An 18,717-nucleotide genomic window follows, 5' to 3' on the forward strand; every position below is an offset into this window, starting at 1 on the left:
GAAGTTTGGAATAGTGATAGAGCAGAATCTGGATTCACACTGCCCTGGGATCTTCTGATAAAAGGGCGGGCTGTAAATTGGATAAATAACAACAGCAGGGACGTTCGTTAGACGAATAAAATATGCAATTTGTGTCTCCAAGACAATTTGTCTACTACAAGAGATATAAACTCCCGAAACTGATGGTGACCTTCCTATTGCCCCCTCCTCTTTTAACTGACTGGGTGCCTTTTCCTCCTGCAGCACATCTACTCCCATTGCAGAAAACCCACCTGCTGAGAAGAAATACAAGCCCCTCAATACCACCCCTAACACTACCAAAGAGATTAAAGTCAAGATCATCCCCGCACAACGTAAGCTTCTCTAATTTTTGTTTTTTTTAATGGTTGTTCACACCATTGTGTCTTACCCAGAAGGCTTGTCCCAGGTAGAAAAGGACCTATGGAGTAACATGCTCTATAGAGGCAGCTAGAATACCAGTGCTCTGACCTTCCTCATGAGTGAGGCTGTTGTGGCTGCTGAATGTTTCCGAGGCTGCAGACCTTGCCATGCTTGCTTGGGAGTAGCTCCCACTGAGCACGGTGGGGCATCTTATGACTAAACACGCTCAGGATTGCACTGATGAGGGAATTTGATTACAGAATTGCTTTCAACCCGTTTTTCTCCATTCATCCCCAGCTATGGAAGGTTTGGGCTTTTTGGATGCCCTAAACTCTGCCCCTGTCCCAGGGATCAAGATCAAGAAGAAAAAGAAAGTTTTGTCTCCAACTGCAGCAAAGGTGAGAGGAACCTGTTACCGTATTTTTCGGCCCATAGGGCGCATCGGCCCATAGGGCGCACCTAGTTTTGGGTTTTTTTGGGGGGGAAATAAAGAAAAAAAAATTTTCCCCCCCAGGCGTGGGGCTGGGGATAGAGGCAGCTCTGCGCAAGCCGTGGGAGGGCTCCCGCGGCTTGTGCAAAGCTACCCGAAGCCCGGGTGCGACTGCTCAGCGCGCCCAGGCTTTGGGGTGCAGGCAGCTCTCCGCAAGCCGTGGGAGCCCGGCGGGAACTACCGCAGGCTCCCAAGGCTTGCAGATAGCTTCCTGAAGCCTGGAGAGCGAGAGGGGTCGGTGCGCACCAACCCCTCTCGCTCTCCAGGCTTCAGTGAAAGCTTGCATTCGCCCCATAGGACGCACACACATTTCCCCTTCATTTTTGGAGGGGAAAAAGTGCGTCCTATAGGGCGAAAAATACGGTAATAATAGGAATTGTTGTTATTATTATTATTATTATTATTATTATTATTATTATTATTATTATTTATACTTTGCCCCTCTGGCTGGATTTCCCCAGCCACTCTGGGCAGCTCGCAACAGAATGTTAAAAACGCGATCAAACATTAAAAATTTCCCTAAACAGGGCTGCCTTCAGATGTCTTCTAAAAGTCAGATAGTTGTTTATCTCTTTGACATCTGGTGGGAGGGCGTTCCACAGGGCGGGCGCCACTACCGAGAAGGCCCTCTGCCTGGTTCCCTGTAGCTTCACTTCTCATAGTGAGGGAACTGCCAGAAGGCCCTCAGAGCTGGACCTCAGTGTCCGGGCTGAACGATGGGGGTGGATGTATCAATATGTATATTGATGGCCAAAGCCCCAACTTCCCCTACTGTTAACACCGTATCTGGCAGTTAACTAAATAGAGGCTTGGGGTGTGTTTCTCAATCTTTAGTCAAGCCCCTTTGAAGGGAAGCCAGTTCAAGAAATGAGTGCCACCAAGCCAGCTTCACCAGAGCTTACCCCTGCATCAGAGCCAATGGATGTGGATAGACCTGGCACCCCTGTACCAGCTGTGGAGGTTCCTGAGCCAATGGAGACAAGTAAGGAATAGCAGGAGGGAAGGCACATCCAGTGTAACTCTGTGTGTGTGTGTGTGTGTACATGGAGCAGAGCTTTTTACCCGATGCTGTGCTGAGTTTGTCCAGGAAGCCTTCACCATCTTAAAATTGCTGTCTCAAAGCGAGATCCTGAGCAGCTAGTGCATGGTGTCTAAAAGGCAACTGGCCTAAGGGATATACATGGCATCTGAAACAGGTTAGGGGTTTCCCCGCCTCTTCTGGCCCTGGTATTCAAAGCATGCGATGTCTCTGCATCTCTGTTGCTCAGCTTGCATGTGGTTGTGCTTTTGCAGACTCCTCTGAGCAGGGCGGATTGCTGGATTCCAAACCAGCCGATAGCCCGGTCGACTCAACCCAGCTGACAAAGAAGGGCAAGAAGAAGAAGACTGTGAGCTGGCCTGAGGAAAGCAAGCTGCGGGAATACTTCTACTTCGAACTGGATGAGACAGAGCGAGGTGAGTGCCCTGTTCTGGAGAGAAGGTTTGTGCAAATAAAAGGAATTGGAATGCGAAAACACACATGCCCAGCCCAGGGATTCCTTCTGCAGTGGCTAAGTCAAGGCCATGTGGCAGTGAAAACAATTACCGTATTTTTTGCTCTATAAGACTCACTTTTTCCCTCCTAAAACGTAAGGGGAAATGTGTGTGCGTCTTATGGAGCAAATGCAGGCTGCGCAGCTATCCCAGAAGCCAGAACAGCAAGAGGGATTGCTGCTTTCACTGCACAGCGATCCCTCTTGCTGTTCTGGCTTCTGAGATTCAGAATATTTTTCTTCTTCTTTTCCTGCTCCAAAAACTAGGTGCGTCTTGTGGTCTGGTGCGTCTTATAGAGCGAAAAATGCAGTATTCTGGGCACTCTTGGTTTTTCATCAAGGGTTTCTTTGCAAGCAGTAATGTCCAGGGTTTATTTCTTTGTTGAATTAAAGCTTTGATATTCAGGAACCGAGGGTCCTCTAGGCTAACATATATTGTTTGCTGTGGGAAAATTTGGAGTTTCTCTGTTGTGCTGATCAACAGAAAGGATTGGTTTTCCCTTCCAAGAAGTTGGTGTGGGAAGGCAATAATGAACCTTCAGTGTTTGCACACGAGGGTCCCTGGCTGCATTGTTAAAAAGAGTTTTGCCAGATCTTATTTTAGGCTTACCTGTCTGCTCTGTCCTCACAGTCAATGTGAACAAAATCAAAGACTTTGGCGAAGCTGCCAAGCGAGAGATGCTGAAGGATCGTGAGGCCTTTGAGACAGCACGTCGGCTCAGTCACGATGCCATGGAGGAGAAGATCCCCTGGGTCTACCCGAAGCCCATTGACTTGCCTTCTCCACTGGTTCAGCCAGGAAGCGGGAGCCAGGAGAAGTTCACCCAGGCTGAGCGCGAGAAAGGCATTTTGCAGGAAATCTTTCTCTCCAAAGAGAGGTAGGTGAACTCCAGCAAATGTGCTGACGTGTGCATTTTGAGCACTTGAGACCCTGTCATCTTCAGCAGATGACTTCCAGACTGAGTATAGGACACAGAAACTAGATGGAATACGGACCTGACTATAGGCAATGCTCTAATTTTAACAAGGATTCAGTCATGTATCCTGGAAGACAGCAGTGGAGAAACAGTATTAGTTACATGGCTGGGAGAGGCAATTCCATGGCTAGTCCCATTTTGGGGAGGACCTGGGCAGTTATAGCTCTATCTTCCCGTTTCTTCTGCAGTATCTGGGCTCTCAGCAGTTCTCACCGTGCTTGTCCTCTCTATGTGGCAGGAGAAGGACCTTTATTACGGAGGGCACTAGGTGAACTGTCCAGAGTTGGCCCAGGGATTTCAAGTTTCTTGGCTTTCCTAGTTTCAGGCCTAGCAGTCTTAACTTAGGCAAGGCATTATCCGTCTCTTCTCTCCCTGTATTAATTCCAGACTAATATTCTCTCTCCCTAGTGTTCCCGACAGTCCTCATGAGCCTGACCCAGAGTCCTATGAGCCAGTGCCGCCCAAGCTCATTCCTCTGGATGAGGTAAGTGCTTTCCCACTTTGGTGGTTTCCAATCCCCTGCTTTGAGCAGAGGAAAGCAAAAAAATAAAAAATAGTGGCTACGACAGGAGTGGGAGTGATAGCCAGGGCTAGTCTTGCAACTGTGCAGCAGGCCAATATTTTATTTTTTTAAGAGCAGGACACTTGATAGACGAAAACTCCTAGGTTCCCTGTGCTAAGAAAGCATATTTTAGAAAGGGACCCAGAAACCCTGTGCTCTATGCCTATTCCCCCCCCCCCCTCTCTGTGTTGGTTTCCCTTCTGTGTAGTGGAAACAAGCTGGAGAAGGGGAATATTTTGGATCAGAAGCACAGCCGATGTCCCCTGGGCTAGAACAGCCGGCTCTCCCACCCACCCACCCACCCGCCCCGTCTCCCTGGGTTTGAGCAGCCAGCTCCCCAGCAGCCAGCCTCTGCTGACTCCTTCTGTCTCCTCTGTCACCTCTCTCAGGAATGCTCCATGGATGAGGCTACCTACGAGGAAAGACTCGACCCAACCACCGCCTCGCAGTCTCCGGACGGAGCTGGGGGCTCGAAGCTGCCCCCGGTCCTGGCCAACCTCATGGGCAGCATGGGGGCAGGCAAGAACCCGCAGGGCCCCAACCCCAACTCCATCAACGTGCAAGAGATCCTCACCTCCATCATGGTAACTAGAACTGCCACATTGCAGTCTTTTGAACAGCAGAAAACCAACCGCAGCTGACTTGGCCTGCCATGCCTCCTTCTCACCTGCCTCCGTTGCAGTTGAGAAGCCGAATTTCTGCTGAGCCAACTATTGGCCCCATCTTACCGACACCTTCAAATAGGTGCAGAGACCAGAATCCTCCTCCTCCTCTTCCCCTCATGAAATAAAAAGAGCAGGAGACTATCCCACACTGCGCCAGGAAGAGAAGCTGATAAATGGGATTCTGTCCTGAAACCCGTTTTCTGGTGCCTTCCTTTGCGCAAAACCGGAGTAGCTCCCCTGCCCCAGCTAAGCAGAGGTGTACGCAGGACCAGTGTAGCCAGTGGGGACAGGGTAGGCCAAGGCTGCAGACCTCCTTTCTAACCCCACGGCTTATCTTCCCCATTTATTGCAGGGTGGCTCCAACAATCACAAAACAGAAGAGTTGCTGAAGCAGCCAGATTACTCCGACAAAATCAAGCACCTCCTGGGCAACTTGCAGGGTCAGCCTGGACCGGGTCCTTCAGGAGGTGAGTTGGTTTCATATGGCACCTTAATCCCTCCCCCTCCCCCCATGTTGAATAGGCCTCGCTGTTTCCATCAGCTGTCCTCCCAGATATGCCACACAGTTCCTCCCCACGAGTCAGTTGCATAAGGCATCATAGGGCTGCTTCCCCCCACTTTAAAATGGAAGCCTAAGTAAAGGACTGGGTGGCCCATCCAAGGGAGGACATGCCAAAGCTTTGCGTTTGAATTCCAGGCTTACAGTGGCTAATGGGTTGGGTTTAGCCTGGTGGTTATGTAGAGCTGTTTCTCGCTCTCCTTTCTTTTTTCTTTCATATACAGCTGTTTTTCTCTGGTTCTCCTTTGCGATGGGACTCCATTAACAGTTCCTTTCTTCTCCTTATAGTTCCTCACGGACTGCTTGGAACAGGGCCCGGTCCAGTCCCCAACGGATTTCCCCCGGGGCCCAAAAACATGCAGCTCTTCCCTCCTGTAGTTCCAGGACCTATGCCTGGTAAGTAGAGATGGGTTCTTCCTAAAAAGAAAAGGCCAGCATGGAATCATAGAATCAAAAAGCTGAAAGAGGGAGCATGAGAATCATCTAGTCCAACCCCCTGCAATGCAGAAATCTTTCACCCTATGCGGGGCTCGAAACCACAACCCTGAGATCAAGAGACTTATGCTCTTACCAACCGATTTATCCCTGGGATTGGGGGAGGGGGGCATGGCATATTCCTGAAAAACGATTGTCAGTTGTGTTTCTTTGGCTAAACCCGAAGCCACGCTCATTGTGCTCCCCTTCTGTCTTCCCCAGGACCCCACGGGGGCCCAGTTGGTCCTAACATGCCACCCGGCCCTGGCGTGCCCAGCGGGCCTCGAATGATGGGGCCACCCCCTCCCCAGTGTAATGATGGCTACTGGGACCCTCCCGACGGCATGCGAGGTGGGCCCCACGGAGGCATGAGAGGCGGCAGCCCTGGTCCGGGCCCCGGCCCTGGCCCTTTTCACCGTGGGCGAGGTGGCAGAGGCGGAGAGCCCCCTTTCCGTGGACGAGGCGGCAGGCGGAACGGCGGCCCCCCTAATGGTAGGGGTGGCCCTCCCAACAACAGCATGGGCGGTGGCCATGGAGGGGGACACGGCGGTGGCGGCCACGGAGGGGGACACGGCGGCGGCCACGGAGGCCACGGAGGAGGGGGCCACCCCGGGGACCACGGCAGGGGCCACCCCGGGGACCACGGCCGGGGACATCCTGGCGGTCATCCAGGGGACCACAGCAGGGGACATCCAGGTGGCCATCCAGGGGACCACGGCCGGGGATATCCAGGGGACCACGGCAGAGGTCACCCAGGGGACCACGGCAGGGGACATCCAGGGGACCACGGCAGAGGTCACCCAGGGGACCACGGCTGGGGGCACGGAGGCGGCCATGGTGGAGGTAAATACTGGAGATTTTCAGTGCTCTTCCCTTGATGGGGTGGGATTTGCAAGGGTGTCAGCACAGCATGCAGAGTTTCACAGGGAGGCAAGCAGCTGCTAAAAGAAAAAGCAAAGGGGAACAGAAATGTTTGAATACAGATTGTCCGTCCCCTTTGTCTTTGGCCCCTAAAGCAGATTCTTCAGATGTTAACAATGCTGCCCAGGGCATAGGATAGTCTCTTCCCATTTACTTTTAATAGCATGCTTGCTTTTGAAACTTGTTTTGCCATCTTTGGTTCTTTGTGATGCATCGCATTCTGGGTCTGCGGGTGGCTGGGATGTAACAGCATGTTGAGGGAAGGGGTGCATGCAAAGTGGCCCGAACTTCCTTCCCGCCGTGGCTGACTGCCCTGTCCCTTCCCTTTTGCCTCGCAGACAGGTCGGAGCGCCCCGTTTGCCGTCACTTCACGATGAAAGGCAGCTGCAGGTACGAGAACAAGTGTGCCTTCTACCACCCTGGCGTCAACGGGCCGCCCTTGCCCTAGTCGCAGGGCCCCGGGCCCCTCTCCCCAGCTCTTCTTAACTGTGGTATCAGCACACATTCCCATGTCACGGACTCTGGGACTTGAACCCCCAACTCTCGAGACTCATGCTGCATCCACCTTTTTATGGCTTCTGTGAGGCCCTTTAAACGTTTGGGGCAAGGGGGAGCCGACCACTCTCCCCTCCGCTGCTACTGATATGAACTGCCACATCCCCCCCCCCAAAAAAAGAGGAAACCACTGGGAGGCACCTTCTCCGTCTGGTCTGTGGAGCGATGAGGCCACCCATGGCTGTGAAAGCACAAGAGACGTCAGGGCAGGATTTTTGGAAAAGCCGACCGACCTGTGTAAATATCCCTGTGAAAACCAGCAGAGGAGGAAGAGGCACTGCAGCTCTGAAAGGCCTGCCTGGGCTGGGCTGTATTCCACCACAGGTTCCCAGGAACCAGGCCTGCACTGAGGACTTTGCTTTTCCTCCGGCAGAACAGCTGGCTTCCACAGGCAAACGCTGCCGTTTTAGGAACACGCCTGTGAGCCAGGGCGAGAAGCAGCCGCTTCTGGATTATTCTGCGGTCGACGAATCTACAGCCCTGGTTGAAGGCCCACTGGGAGATGGGGGAATTCCAGTAGTTGCCACTTGCACAATACCTTACTGGTGCCCCAGCCTCTCCCCTTTGTCACATCTTCCCCGCTGGCTGCAGAGATGCGGTTTCCTTTGGTGCTATGTTCTGTCATTAGGGGAAACCTACAAACTGTTTTCTATGAAAACTCAACCTTGACTCTAATGATTTAGGGGGGTAATTTTTGTTTTCCTGATTTATGTTGTTGGTTGTGGGTTTCTTTTTTTCTTTTTTTAAGTGTCTCACAAGGTGTGGGCTTGTCATTACATCTTATGTCTCCCGTTCTCCTTGAAGTGGGTGCAGTCGCCCCTCTCCTGAGGGCAAGGAAATGTCTCTTCTCTCTCTAAGTTTTGTATATTTTGTACATTAGTAATAAACATGGTGGGAAAATGAGTTATCTAATTTAACCCTTGTCGTCTGGGCTGGCTGTTCTTTTCCCTGGCAAATAAATTACATTGTATTCATTGAACCAGGGCTCGAGGGGAAAAGGGGTGAATGGTTTTGAATTATTACCTGAACCAGCCAATTCTCCAGCATAGGCTGGCTTGAGCGGTGCTCTCATTGAACCATCTGTCCAAGAGTGTTTCTTTTGCAAAAGAAAACGGTAAAAGAGTTTTGCTCCACAAACCAGAGACACATCTCCAGCCTTCAGTTCCTGCAAGCTCACATGCAGCAGATTAAAGCGATTACATTCTCTAGGAACTATCTAGTTCCCCAGCAAAGTACTCTGAACCTTCTGTCTGTCCCAAATCTACTACCAGTGAGCCTAGTTTCTAGTACAGAGGTACCATGGTTTAGAACCATAATCGGTTCCAGAAGTCTGTTCATAAACCAAAACAGGTTGTAACCCAAGTCGTGCTTTCGCCAATGGGGCCTCAAAAAAAAAATTTGTTCGTAACCCAAAAAAAATGAGTTGTAATTGAGAAAAAGTTCGCAAACTGGGACACACACTTCCGGGTTTGGCGTGTTTGCAAACCAAGGTACCACTGCATTACAAGAAGAAAAACTTATCTCAGTCCACTTTCTTCATACAACTCTGTCAAATGTCCCTGCTTGCTTTCTCCTGCTGTTAGTGAACTCCAGCCATTATTTTTCCACACAGAGTTGCTTCATTTAGGTTGCCCCTTTTTTGCACGTTTGCTAAAACAAGTTTGTTGTCGAGTGCTGAGAATTTTTAAAGTTTCCTCTGAAGTTGAGCCAGGCAAGTTGGGGTTGACTCCCCTCTGCCACATAGGCCAGGCACCATCATGCAACTTGGCACCCGTCATCCCTGGCTGCTGTTGGGAGTCTCAACAACATGTAGAGAGGCCCACAGGTTTCCCCAGACATGCTGTAGTTCGAAGAGACCCACTGTCTTGGCCTGTGTGTCGTCTTCACTAAACATGTTTCTCTGAAGCCTTTCTAATCTTCTGATAATTTCCACATCCATTTCTTAACGTGCAGGCATTATCTTCCATAATGCCAATGCCAAGGATGATAATAATTTTTAAAAAATTATTTATATCCTGCCCTCCCCAGCCAAAGCCGGGCGCAGGGCGGCTAACAACAATAAAATAGTACAACATTCTAAAAGCATTTCATTATAAAATTCATTCAACTCAAATTGATGGCAACCATTAGGCTAAAGTTCTGAGGAAGATTGCCAAAGGAGGGAGTCAGGCTGTGCCCTGGTGGAACAGCTCTGTCTTGGAGGCCCTGCGGAAAGATGTCAAGTCCCACAGGGCCCTAGTCTCTTGTGACAGAGTGTTCCACCAGATTGGGGGCACAGCCGAAAAAGCCCTGGCTCTAGTTGAGGCCAGCCTAACCTCTCTGTGGCCTGGGACCTTCAGTATGTGATCTGGGCATAGTTAGCTTGTTTTCTGAAAGGGGCTTGCCCATTTCACACCATACATGAAACTGCAGAGCTACAAAACTAGGTATTTCATCAATTTTGGGGTAATATCTACCGAGGGCAGGACACGACATTGTAAAGCCACTGACATTAACATCACCCTTGGTGGAAGCAGTTTAACTCAGGTAGCTATACAGAGGTGGCTTTTCTTCCTCCAAAGTTCTGCTGGATAGGTTGAACGCAACAAGTAATGTGTAGTTTAAACAGTGATGGGTATGTGGCAGTCGGTGCTATGGCTCCTAAGCTACTTATAGCAGACTTTCAGAATATATAGGTGTGAATTGAAGGTGGCAGTAATGCTCTACCACTGGCAAAAGAATGGCTGACTCTACCCTTAAGCAGAGGGAGAGCCCTGGCTCAGGTATGAGTTTTGACAGAGCTGATCTGATCTGCATCTCGGAAGCTAGCCACTGCAGTGGTGATGCTGTCCCAATGCCAATAGGATTCAGGTGCCAGCCTTAGTTGGCTTTGGTACTTAGAATAGGGAGGGCATTGTCTTGTCCACTGCCTCAGGCAGCAAGATGTCTTGACCTGGACAAAATGGGCGAGTTGTTCTCAACAGGCAGGTAGCACCATGATGGCTCAGAAATAAACCTAGGCCTGGAACAATTGGAAGACCTACAGTGCTGCTCTACTAAAGCGGAGCCAGTCTGGTCCTGTAAATTTACCAGTCCGAGATCCTGTACGAGTTCTTCTGGAGAAAGATGTTAACAACAAAGGAGTAATTTGTTGTGGGATCATGAATGGTTCATGGCGCCTTCCCTACATATTCCAGTTGCCAGTGGAGGCTGCTAGGAATAGTTTGTTGTGAGGCAGCTGCAATGGGCATGGATGGGGAAACTTGGTGCTTTAGAGCTCTTGGGACTCCCATCAGCTGGAGCAAACAAGGTCCATGTTCAGGGGTGGTGAGAGATATAGTCCAGCGATGTCTGGAGAGCTTCAGGTTGCTGTTGGCTCATCATGGATGGAACCATCTTTTTCTTTTTTTAAACCACTTCTGTTGCTTATCTATGGTAGAATCTACAGGAAAAACCTACACGATGCCCTCCTTATATTGTTGGAATCCAACTTCCATAAGTCCCAGCCAACATGGCCAATGGTCTGGGATAATTAGGCAACATCTGAAGGGCACTACATTGGTAACCCCTGCATTATGGCATCATGAGGTCATTTCGATTTCAAGTCTTCAGTTCACTTTTGAGGGCTGGATTCAACCAACTAGCTCCACCAATGGGAGCCCACAGAAGACATTCAACTGCTGCAACCGGGATCCCCTCCCTGTGCATTTGCTTGTGCTTGGGTGGGGGGAGGGGAGTTGGGAGAACCTCTGGAACAGAGTGCAAGAGAAAGGGGGGAGATCCTTTCATCAGGCAAAGATAAACAATACACATAGCCTTGAATTCCTCCTTCAGTTTCATAATTTAAGCCATGGGTAGGCAACCTAAGGCCTGGGGGCCAGATCCGGCCCAATCGCCTTCTCAATCTGGCCTGCAGACAGTCCGAGAATCAGCGTGTTTTTACCTGAGTAGAATGCGTCCTTTTATTTAAAATGCATCTCTGGGTTATTTTGGGGGCATAGGAATTCGTTCTTTTCTCTCTTTTTTTCAAAATATAGTCCGGCCCCCCACAAGGTCTGAGGGACAGTGGACCGGCCCCCTGCTGAAAAAGTTTGCTGACCCTGATTTAAGCTTTCTCTATAATTTGCTGATATCATTTGTATGCCTAAATTGTTTCTAGAGCTAATTTTATCCATTTCTCATTAAACTGTTAAAATGAGGAAGCTGTACCACAGCCAAGAGCTTATGTTGATCCATTTTTGTCACCTGATGAAGAAAAAAAAAATTACTGGCAAACTTGTCTGTGTCCACTTCGTTCTGCACAATATAGTTTGCTGCTCTCAGAGAAGAGTGGAGAATGTTGATAGGGCGCCTCTTGCCAGACAAATACCCCAAATTGTGGCTAGAAAGTGGAAGTGGTGGGGAATATGGAAGGCATGCAAACTTTGCCCTAGACAGCATCTTAGGTTAAGCAATGCAAATTTAGCCTGGCTTCTAAACAGTCATTGTGCTGGCGTTAATTACAAGGCACCACGAGTAAATTAAAACAAAAACAAAAACTTCACAGCAACGGAATGCAGGTTTCATGTGACTGAATCATTCGGTTGAAAGACTTTAGAGACTGAGACAAGCAGCAAAGGCTTGAAAAAGCTGTGCTTTGAGCAGACGTCACTCCGAGAGTTGTTTAGTTGCAAACCACAGATTCCTTTCCGATACACTTTTGAGCCTGATTCGAGTCCCGCAGGAACAATGGCTTATAAGGCAAATGGGACTTCAAATGCAGTACCTTTCTTTGCCTGGATTCTAGGTACATTCTAATTGTTTAGCAGCTTGCTAGGATAAGGGATGCGGGTGGCGTTGTGGGTTAAACCACAGAGCCTAGGACTTGCCAATCAGAAGGTCAGAGGCTCGAATCCCCGCGACGGGGTGAGCTCCCGTTGCTCGGTCCCTGCTCCTGCCAACCTATCAGTTCGAAAGCACGTCAAAGTGCAAGTAGATAAATAGGTACCGCTCTGGTGGGAAGGTAAACGGCGTTTCTGTGCGCTGCTCTGGTTTGCCAGAAGCGGCTTGGCATGCTGGCCACATGACCCGGAAACTGTACGCCAGCTCCCTCTGCCAAGGGAGGGAGGCGAGCGCCGCAACCCAAGAGTCGGTCACGACTGGACCTAGTGGTCAGGGCTCCCCTTTACCTTTAGGATAAGTCAAAGCTAAACGCTCTAACAAGAGAGAGCACTAACCTTGCACCAAGGGTGCAACATGAGGACAGCGGGTCTTGTGGCTTCAAGAATAGTGTGAAAGAAGAGGAGAATTTTAGCAGGTAGCACTTGTTCATCCCAGGACATCGCCAAACTGCACCTGACAACGTTCCCTCTTCTACACAGCCACAAAAAGGTTCCACCTTTTCCATCTTGGTACCTGCGCCAGAGTTTACACAAGGTTGTTGTCGCAAGGTTTGGAGCATGTCCCTGCATGAGAGTTTTCTAGCCATTTCAGACATATCTATGCTTGGTGCTCAGAATCATAGAATCATAGAGTTGGAATAGACCACAAGGGCCATCGAGTCCAACCCCCTGCCAAGCAGGAAACACCATCAGAGCACTCCTGACATATGGTTGTCAAGCCTCTGCTTAAAGACCTCCAAAGAAGGAGACTCCACCACACTCCTTGGCAGCAAATTCCACTGTCGAATCAGCCACCTGTCGTCTGATAGGATTAGCTTCCTGCATATTTCACCTTTTCCTTAGGGTCAGGCACATGTAGCCATTGCAAAGTAGCATTTTCCTGCTTTCTTCCACTGCCTTACGGAAGCCGAGCGCATTAAGTAGGCCTTTCCAGCTCTATTGTCACGAGGAAAAGGCCTTTTGTATTTTTAACCACAGAGACAACCATAATAAGCAAAAGCGCTCGGGACAATTCGTGTATTTGGTAACTTGCCGAGTCAATGCTTGTTGGAGACATTTGTGCTTATGATCTATTCGTTTTCTATTACATATAATGCTTCTGAAACGTGTAACAAGCCTCTTAATTCTGTGTTATCCTTTTATCTCCAAGTTAAATAAAGCAGTGTTGTTGGGTTTTTTTAAAATCTAGATTGAAATTTTATTGCAACGAGCAATTCAGCAGTAAGGACACCTTAGCAACTGCATGGCAACTACACTGAAACATTTGTGTGTGCATGGACTAAACAAGCCGAGATTTCTGCATTGCAGTGGGTTGGAGTAGATGACCCTTGGGGTCCCTTTTAACTCTGCAATTCTATAATTCATAGTGACTGGGAGGAAAGAAGCAGATGGGGCTATTTTCTGGCCTGGTTATTTCTCCCTTGCAAGGAAAGATGCCCCCCCCCACCTCAGGACTGTGTGTCTCAGGAGGCACATCTGCAAACAAGAAGCTGTCATGGGTAACCCACACATATCAACCGGTTGGCTACTGGCTACAACAGAATGCTTGCTTCAAGCTAAAAAAAATTTTTGGGGGGGGCGCTGCGGGCACATCGGCACCACATTGGCAATTCTAGTGCTAGGAAGCAGGACTTTAACACTGCTTAGAGGCCTCCCCCTCAAAGGAGGCAGTGATGGTGGGGAAACACTTGCCTGCATCCTTCCCCTTGCTCAACCAACTTGTTCCCACCTTCTCACTCTCTATTCTCCAGAATTAAAAAAAAACTAAACCTGTTTGCAATTGCATAGAGACCTCTGTTGGCTAGAGCATGGTGCTGATAACACCAAGGTCTCAGGTTCTATTCCTGATGGGACAGCTGCATATTCCTGCACTGAAGGGGGTTGGACTAGATGACCGCCGGGGTCCCTTCCAACTCTATGATTCTAAGATGAATATGATTCTCCTTAAACAAAAGATTTTAAGTAACCAAAATGATCAAAGGTCTAGAAACGATGCCTTATAACAGCTAAGGGAGCTGGGCATGTTTAGCCTGGAGAAGAGGAGGTTAAGGGGTGATATGATAGCCATGTTCAAATATATAAAAGGATGTCATATGGAGGCGGGAGAAAGGTTGTTTTCTGCTGCTCCAGAGAAGCGGACACGGAGCAATGGATCCAAACTACAAGAAAGAAGATTCCACCTAAACATTAGGAAGAACTTCCTGACAGTAAGAGCTGTTCGACAGTGGAATTTGCTGCCAGGGAGTGTGGTGGAGTCTCCTACTTTGGAGGTCTTTAAGCAGAGGCTTGACAACCATACGTCAGGAGTGCTCTGATGGTGTTTCCTGCTTGGCAGGGGGTTGGACTCGATGGCCCTTGTGGTCTATGTCAACTCTATGATTCTATGATTCTAAGTACAGTGGTGCCTCGCAAAACAAAATTAATTTGTTCCGCAAGTTTTTTCTTCTTGCGAGTTTTTCGTCTTGCGATGCACGGTTTCCCATAGGAATGCATTGAAAATCAATTAATGCGTTCCTAGGGAAACCGACTTCAGACCAGATCCGGGGACAGTCTGTCCCCCGACCTCTTCTGAAGGCTGGGGGGGGGGGACAAGGGCTTTTCTTCCCACCCACCCCAGCATTTTAAAAAACCCCGGGACAGCGGAGGGCTTCTCCGCTGTCCGGGGCGATTTAAAAGCCCCTGGGAAGGCAGGCAGGGGGGACAAAGACTTTTGCCCCCCGCCAGCCTTCAGAAGAGGTCCTGGACCTCTTCTGAAGGCTGGCGGGGGGCGAAAGTCTTTGTCCCCCCCGCCTGCCTTCAAAAGCTGTCCGGCCAAGGCTTCGCGGACCTCTCCGCGAGCAGCGGCAGCGCTGCCGCTGTTTGCGGAGAGTTGCCGGCATGCCGAAGCCTGCGCGCGCTGAGATCAGCGCGCCCAGGCTTTGCGGACCTCTCCTGCCTTCAAAAGCCGTCCGGGATAGCGGGAAGCTATCCCGGACTGCTTTTAAAATGCTGGCGGTGGGGAGCAAAGCCTTTCGGCCCCCGCCAGCCTTCCTGGACCTCTTCTGAAGGCCGAAGGGGGGGGAAAGGCTTTGCTCCCCACCGCTAGCATTTAAAAGAGGTCCCCGGAGATTTCCCTATGGGCTTTCGTCTTGCGAAGCAAGCCCATAGGGAAATTCGTTTTGCGAAGCGCCTCCAAAACGGAAAACCCTTTCGTCTAGCGGGTTTTCCGTCTTGCGAGCCGTTCGTCTTGCGGGGCACCACTGTATATAAACGGGAAAGATACTGAGTAGGCTCTTCTATGAACTGTATTAAATGTATGAAGTATGTTGCCTTCTTCCTTGTTTATTCAGAGATATTGATAATCTGGATTATAATCTTAGTGACTCATTATCTGATGCATTGTTGTAAACTGTGCAATTGTGTTTCCATCTCAGCGCTTGTTTTTCAATGTGCTGACATATATGTTAGTTCCTGATCTTATCACTGTGTAACTGCTTGGAGTCACGGGACTCTGTTTACATTCCAGAGACCTTCCAGGCTTTGGGAAGTCTCACAGGAAAGGAGACAGGATGTGACGTTAGTGGTTTCCTGTTTCCTTTGTTCCAGTTGCTCTCTGCTTTCATAGAGAGAGGCTGTCTTTTCTGCCTGCGTAGCTTAGAAATAAAACTCTTTACAATGTAGCCCAAACCTCTTGTCTCTTTCCTGTGCTGGAAACTCTACTGAAGAATGTGCCTGAGGCCTTATCAAAGGCTCAGGTTGTTAAACACGTTGGGAGGCGATTCCAAAAGACTCGGGGGAAGAAAATGAGCTTTATCAGCTTGGCCAAGCGGAGATCCCGACCATATATACACATCTATATATATAAATAAATAACTACAAAGGCAGCCCATCAGGCAAAAGCATCCTTCACATTTTAATTTATTAAGTGTACGGTGGGAGGAAAAAGAGAGAGGAGATCTGTAAAAATGACACCAAAATGCCAGCCTCGGGGGTGGGGACAACAAGCCACTGGGAGACACACCCTCACTTTTCCAACCCCCTCAAACACTTTTAACTTTCCTGCTGGTGGTGGAGAGGGAAGAGTAAGATGGAGTTGTCAGCTCCTTCTAAATGCTCACTCTTTCCTCCCTCAGCTGTCAGATAAATAGAGTCCGGCTTCTCAAGGAAAAGGAGGAGCTTCTGCTAGGAAAACCAAGGGAGGCGGGGCCTATACTGAAGAGGCCCCGCCTCTTTCATCCTCATTCCCGGGGCCGATTGACCAAAACTTCGCCCAAGGCCTCCAGCACTTCACGCTTGTAATCTTCGAAGTCGCCATCTATCTGGTTGACAGAGCGGTCTTCCACCACCCAAAGGTGGCAGTTGGTCTCTGTGATAAGCCGGGCGTCGTGGCTCACAACGATCACGGCTGGAAGGGGGAAGAGGCGGGACAGTTAGCGCATCCTGCTCTAAGAAAATCCCACTTGCTGCAAAAAAACCCCCACAAAAAAAACCTTCCACAGGACAATATACCGCACTTTTCCATGTATAAGACAAGGGTTTTTTACTCTAAAATAATGTTAAAAAACGGGGGTTGTCATATATATGGATAGTGCATAGGGAAGTCGGGTTAGTGATTTTCGGCATTCCCCCCAAATTTTCTTAAATCTGAGTCCACAAAAATTTATACACGGGGGCGTCTTAAACATGGAAAAATACGGTATGTGCCTCTTCTGGTCTCAAGAGCTACCAGAGAGAAGTAGTGGCTGGGAACATGAGCAGGGCATGTCCGTATTTGTACTGTATTTGTTAGAAAATGTATTTTATTAAGAATGAATTGTAAGGGTGAAAAGAAAACCAATGTAATGTAATGTAATGTAATGTAATGTAATGTCATGTCATGTAATGTACCGTATTTATTTTTTGCTCTATAAGACTCACTTCCCCCTCCTAAAATGTAAGGGGAAATGTGTGTGCGTCTTACGGAGCGAATGCAGGCTGTGCAGCTATCACAGAAGCCAGAACAGCAAGAGGGATTGCTGCTTTCACTGCACAGCGATCCCTCTTGCTGTTCTGCCTTCTGAGATTCAGAATTTTTTTTTTCTTGTTTTCCTCCTCCAAAAACTAGATGCGTCTTGTGGTCTGGTGTGTCTTATAGAGCGAAAAATACGGTATTGTAATGTAACAGCTGCAAAATCTTGTGACTCCAATTAAGGTCACAATTAAGGTCACAGAAATGCAGAATCATGTTCACATGTGGTGGGGGTGAAAATACGTACAATTTTTTTGGCAAAGGGTGTTTAAGGAAATAACAGAAATCACTGTGTTAAAGCTGACCAAAAGTCCATTATTATCAATTTACAATGGGATGGAAGGTTCGCAGCCTATGAAGGACTTGCTCACAAATTTATTGACAGCTACCAGAATTATTAGAGCTAGGAAGTGGAAGGGGAAAGGCGAATACAAAATGGAAGAATGGTATAAAGAGGTGTGGGATATAGCTATTAACGATAAATTAACATGTGCCATTAAGGTAAGACGGGGAATATGCAGGAGAAATGATTTTGAGGAGATATGGAGGGTTGTTTGCAGAAATTGTACTGTTAAAACGGAAAGGGGTCAAACCATTGCTAGAGGTGTTAACATTTTGGGAGGTTGGATAGTTACAATGGAATGGTCTCGGTGGTGGGGTGCACAGTTTAATTCTTATTCATTTATGATTATTACTTTGTCAAAAAAAGGAAGAATGTATGAAATGCAAATAAATGTATAAAATATAAACAAACAAACAAACCGCAAAAAAAGAAAAACGTGGAATCATTGCTGTGTCAATTCGTTAACTCCCTTTAAAAGTGTGTGTCTGTTAGATAGAAAGGGTTGGAGTTGGCTGGCTGTTTCACTGAATATGGAAACTTCAAACAGACGCTATATCTGGAGGAGTTTGTGAGGACAGACAAGCTATGGACTGCTAACTTACGCACTGCTATAAAGGAGTTTTGAAAGCAAGAAGCAAGAAGACCCTCTCTTGGGCTCAAGGGAGAGAGAAACACACTGTATTGGACTTAATATGCATATATAATACTGCTTGTTAATATTTGCCATCCTGCAGGTGAAGAGTCATCTTCAAAATCTTGTGTGTGAGGTCTACTTCATCACTAGGGCTTTGAGGGTGAAACCGCTGCATGTAGGAAATGTAGGAAACATAATCCATATGCTCTTTAGAATGGCCTTCCCCAACCCCGTGCTCTCCAGATTTTCCACTCACCGCCTTTATACTCGTTGATGGCATCGCCCAAGGCATCGATTGACTCAATATCCAGGTTATTCGTCGGTTCATCCTGGGGGGGGGGGGGGCAAGAAAGTCACAAAAAGAGGATGAAGTACATGGGGTTGGGGACAGTCTCCTGGATTTGCATTGCTCTACAGTGGTGGTGGGTTGGGCTTGAAGAAGGATGATTCAGCTCCCAGGTTCTGCAGCAGCAGAAATCTTTGTAGTACAGTGGTACCTCGGGTTACATACGCTTCAGGTTACAGACTCCGCTAACCCAGAAATAGTACCTCGGGTTAAGAACTTTGCTTCAGCATGAGAAGAGAAATCGTGCAGCGGTGGTGCGGCGGCTGCAGGAGGCCCCATTAGCTAAAGTGGTGCTTCAGGTTAAGAACAGTTTCAGTTTAAGAACGGACCTCCGGAACGAATTAAGTACGTAACCAGAGGTACCACTGTACTGAGCAGATTTCAGAAAGCAGCCTGACTGGGTTTCCAAGCATTAGCAACCGGAAGCCAATG

At 48.6% G+C, this 18,717-nt stretch overlaps 3 protein-coding genes across 10 annotated transcripts in view; 2 read left to right on the forward strand and 1 right to left on the reverse strand.

Moving 5' to 3' along the window:
• Positions 1-8,033, forward strand: part of PPP1R10 (protein phosphatase 1 regulatory subunit 10) — a 22,582-nt gene extending 14,549 nt beyond the window's left edge. For 2 of the 7 annotated variants that reach the window (XM_082209384.1, XM_082209385.1), the window contains 11 exons: positions 244-353; positions 679-779; positions 1,706-1,853; positions 2,165-2,326; positions 3,035-3,281; positions 3,789-3,864; positions 4,332-4,526; positions 4,960-5,074; positions 5,455-5,562; positions 5,863-6,483; positions 6,900-8,033. In XM_082209384.1, the coding sequence (XP_082065510.1) occupies positions 244-353; positions 679-779; positions 1,706-1,853; positions 2,165-2,326; positions 3,035-3,281; positions 3,789-3,864; positions 4,332-4,526; positions 4,960-5,074; positions 5,455-5,562; positions 5,863-6,483; positions 6,900-7,009 (1,993 nt within the window). In that variant the 3' untranslated portion in view covers positions 7,010-8,033. The remainder of the gene's footprint in view (positions 1-243; positions 354-678; positions 780-1,705; positions 1,854-2,164; positions 2,327-3,034; positions 3,282-3,788; positions 3,865-4,331; positions 4,527-4,959; positions 5,075-5,454; positions 5,563-5,862; positions 6,484-6,899) is intronic. The other 5 variants (XM_082209381.1, XM_082209382.1, XM_082209386.1 and 2 more) reach the window with 5 other exon arrangements.
• Positions 1-18,717, forward strand: part of DHX16 (DEAH-box helicase 16) — a 111,946-nt gene that overhangs the window by 89,883 nt on the left and 3,346 nt on the right. The window lies entirely within an intron of this gene.
• The window catches only part of ABCF1 (ATP binding cassette subfamily F member 1), a 38,694-nt gene continuing 35,820 nt past the window's right edge, over positions 15,844-18,717 (reverse strand). For both annotated transcript variants that reach the window (XM_082209420.1, XM_082209419.1), the window contains exons 27-28: positions 18,196-18,268; positions 15,844-16,359 (exon numbers count right to left, since the gene is read on the reverse strand). In XM_082209420.1, coding sequence (XP_082065546.1) covers positions 16,193-16,359; positions 18,196-18,268 — 240 coding nt within the window. In that variant the 3' untranslated portion in view covers positions 15,844-16,192. The remainder of the gene's footprint in view (positions 16,360-18,195; positions 18,269-18,717) is intronic.

Source organism: Podarcis vaucheri (genome assembly GCF_965113315.1).
Source record: "Podarcis vaucheri genome assembly, chromosome: 2".
NCBI lineage: Eukaryota > Metazoa > Chordata > Lepidosauria > Squamata > Lacertidae > Podarcis > Podarcis vaucheri.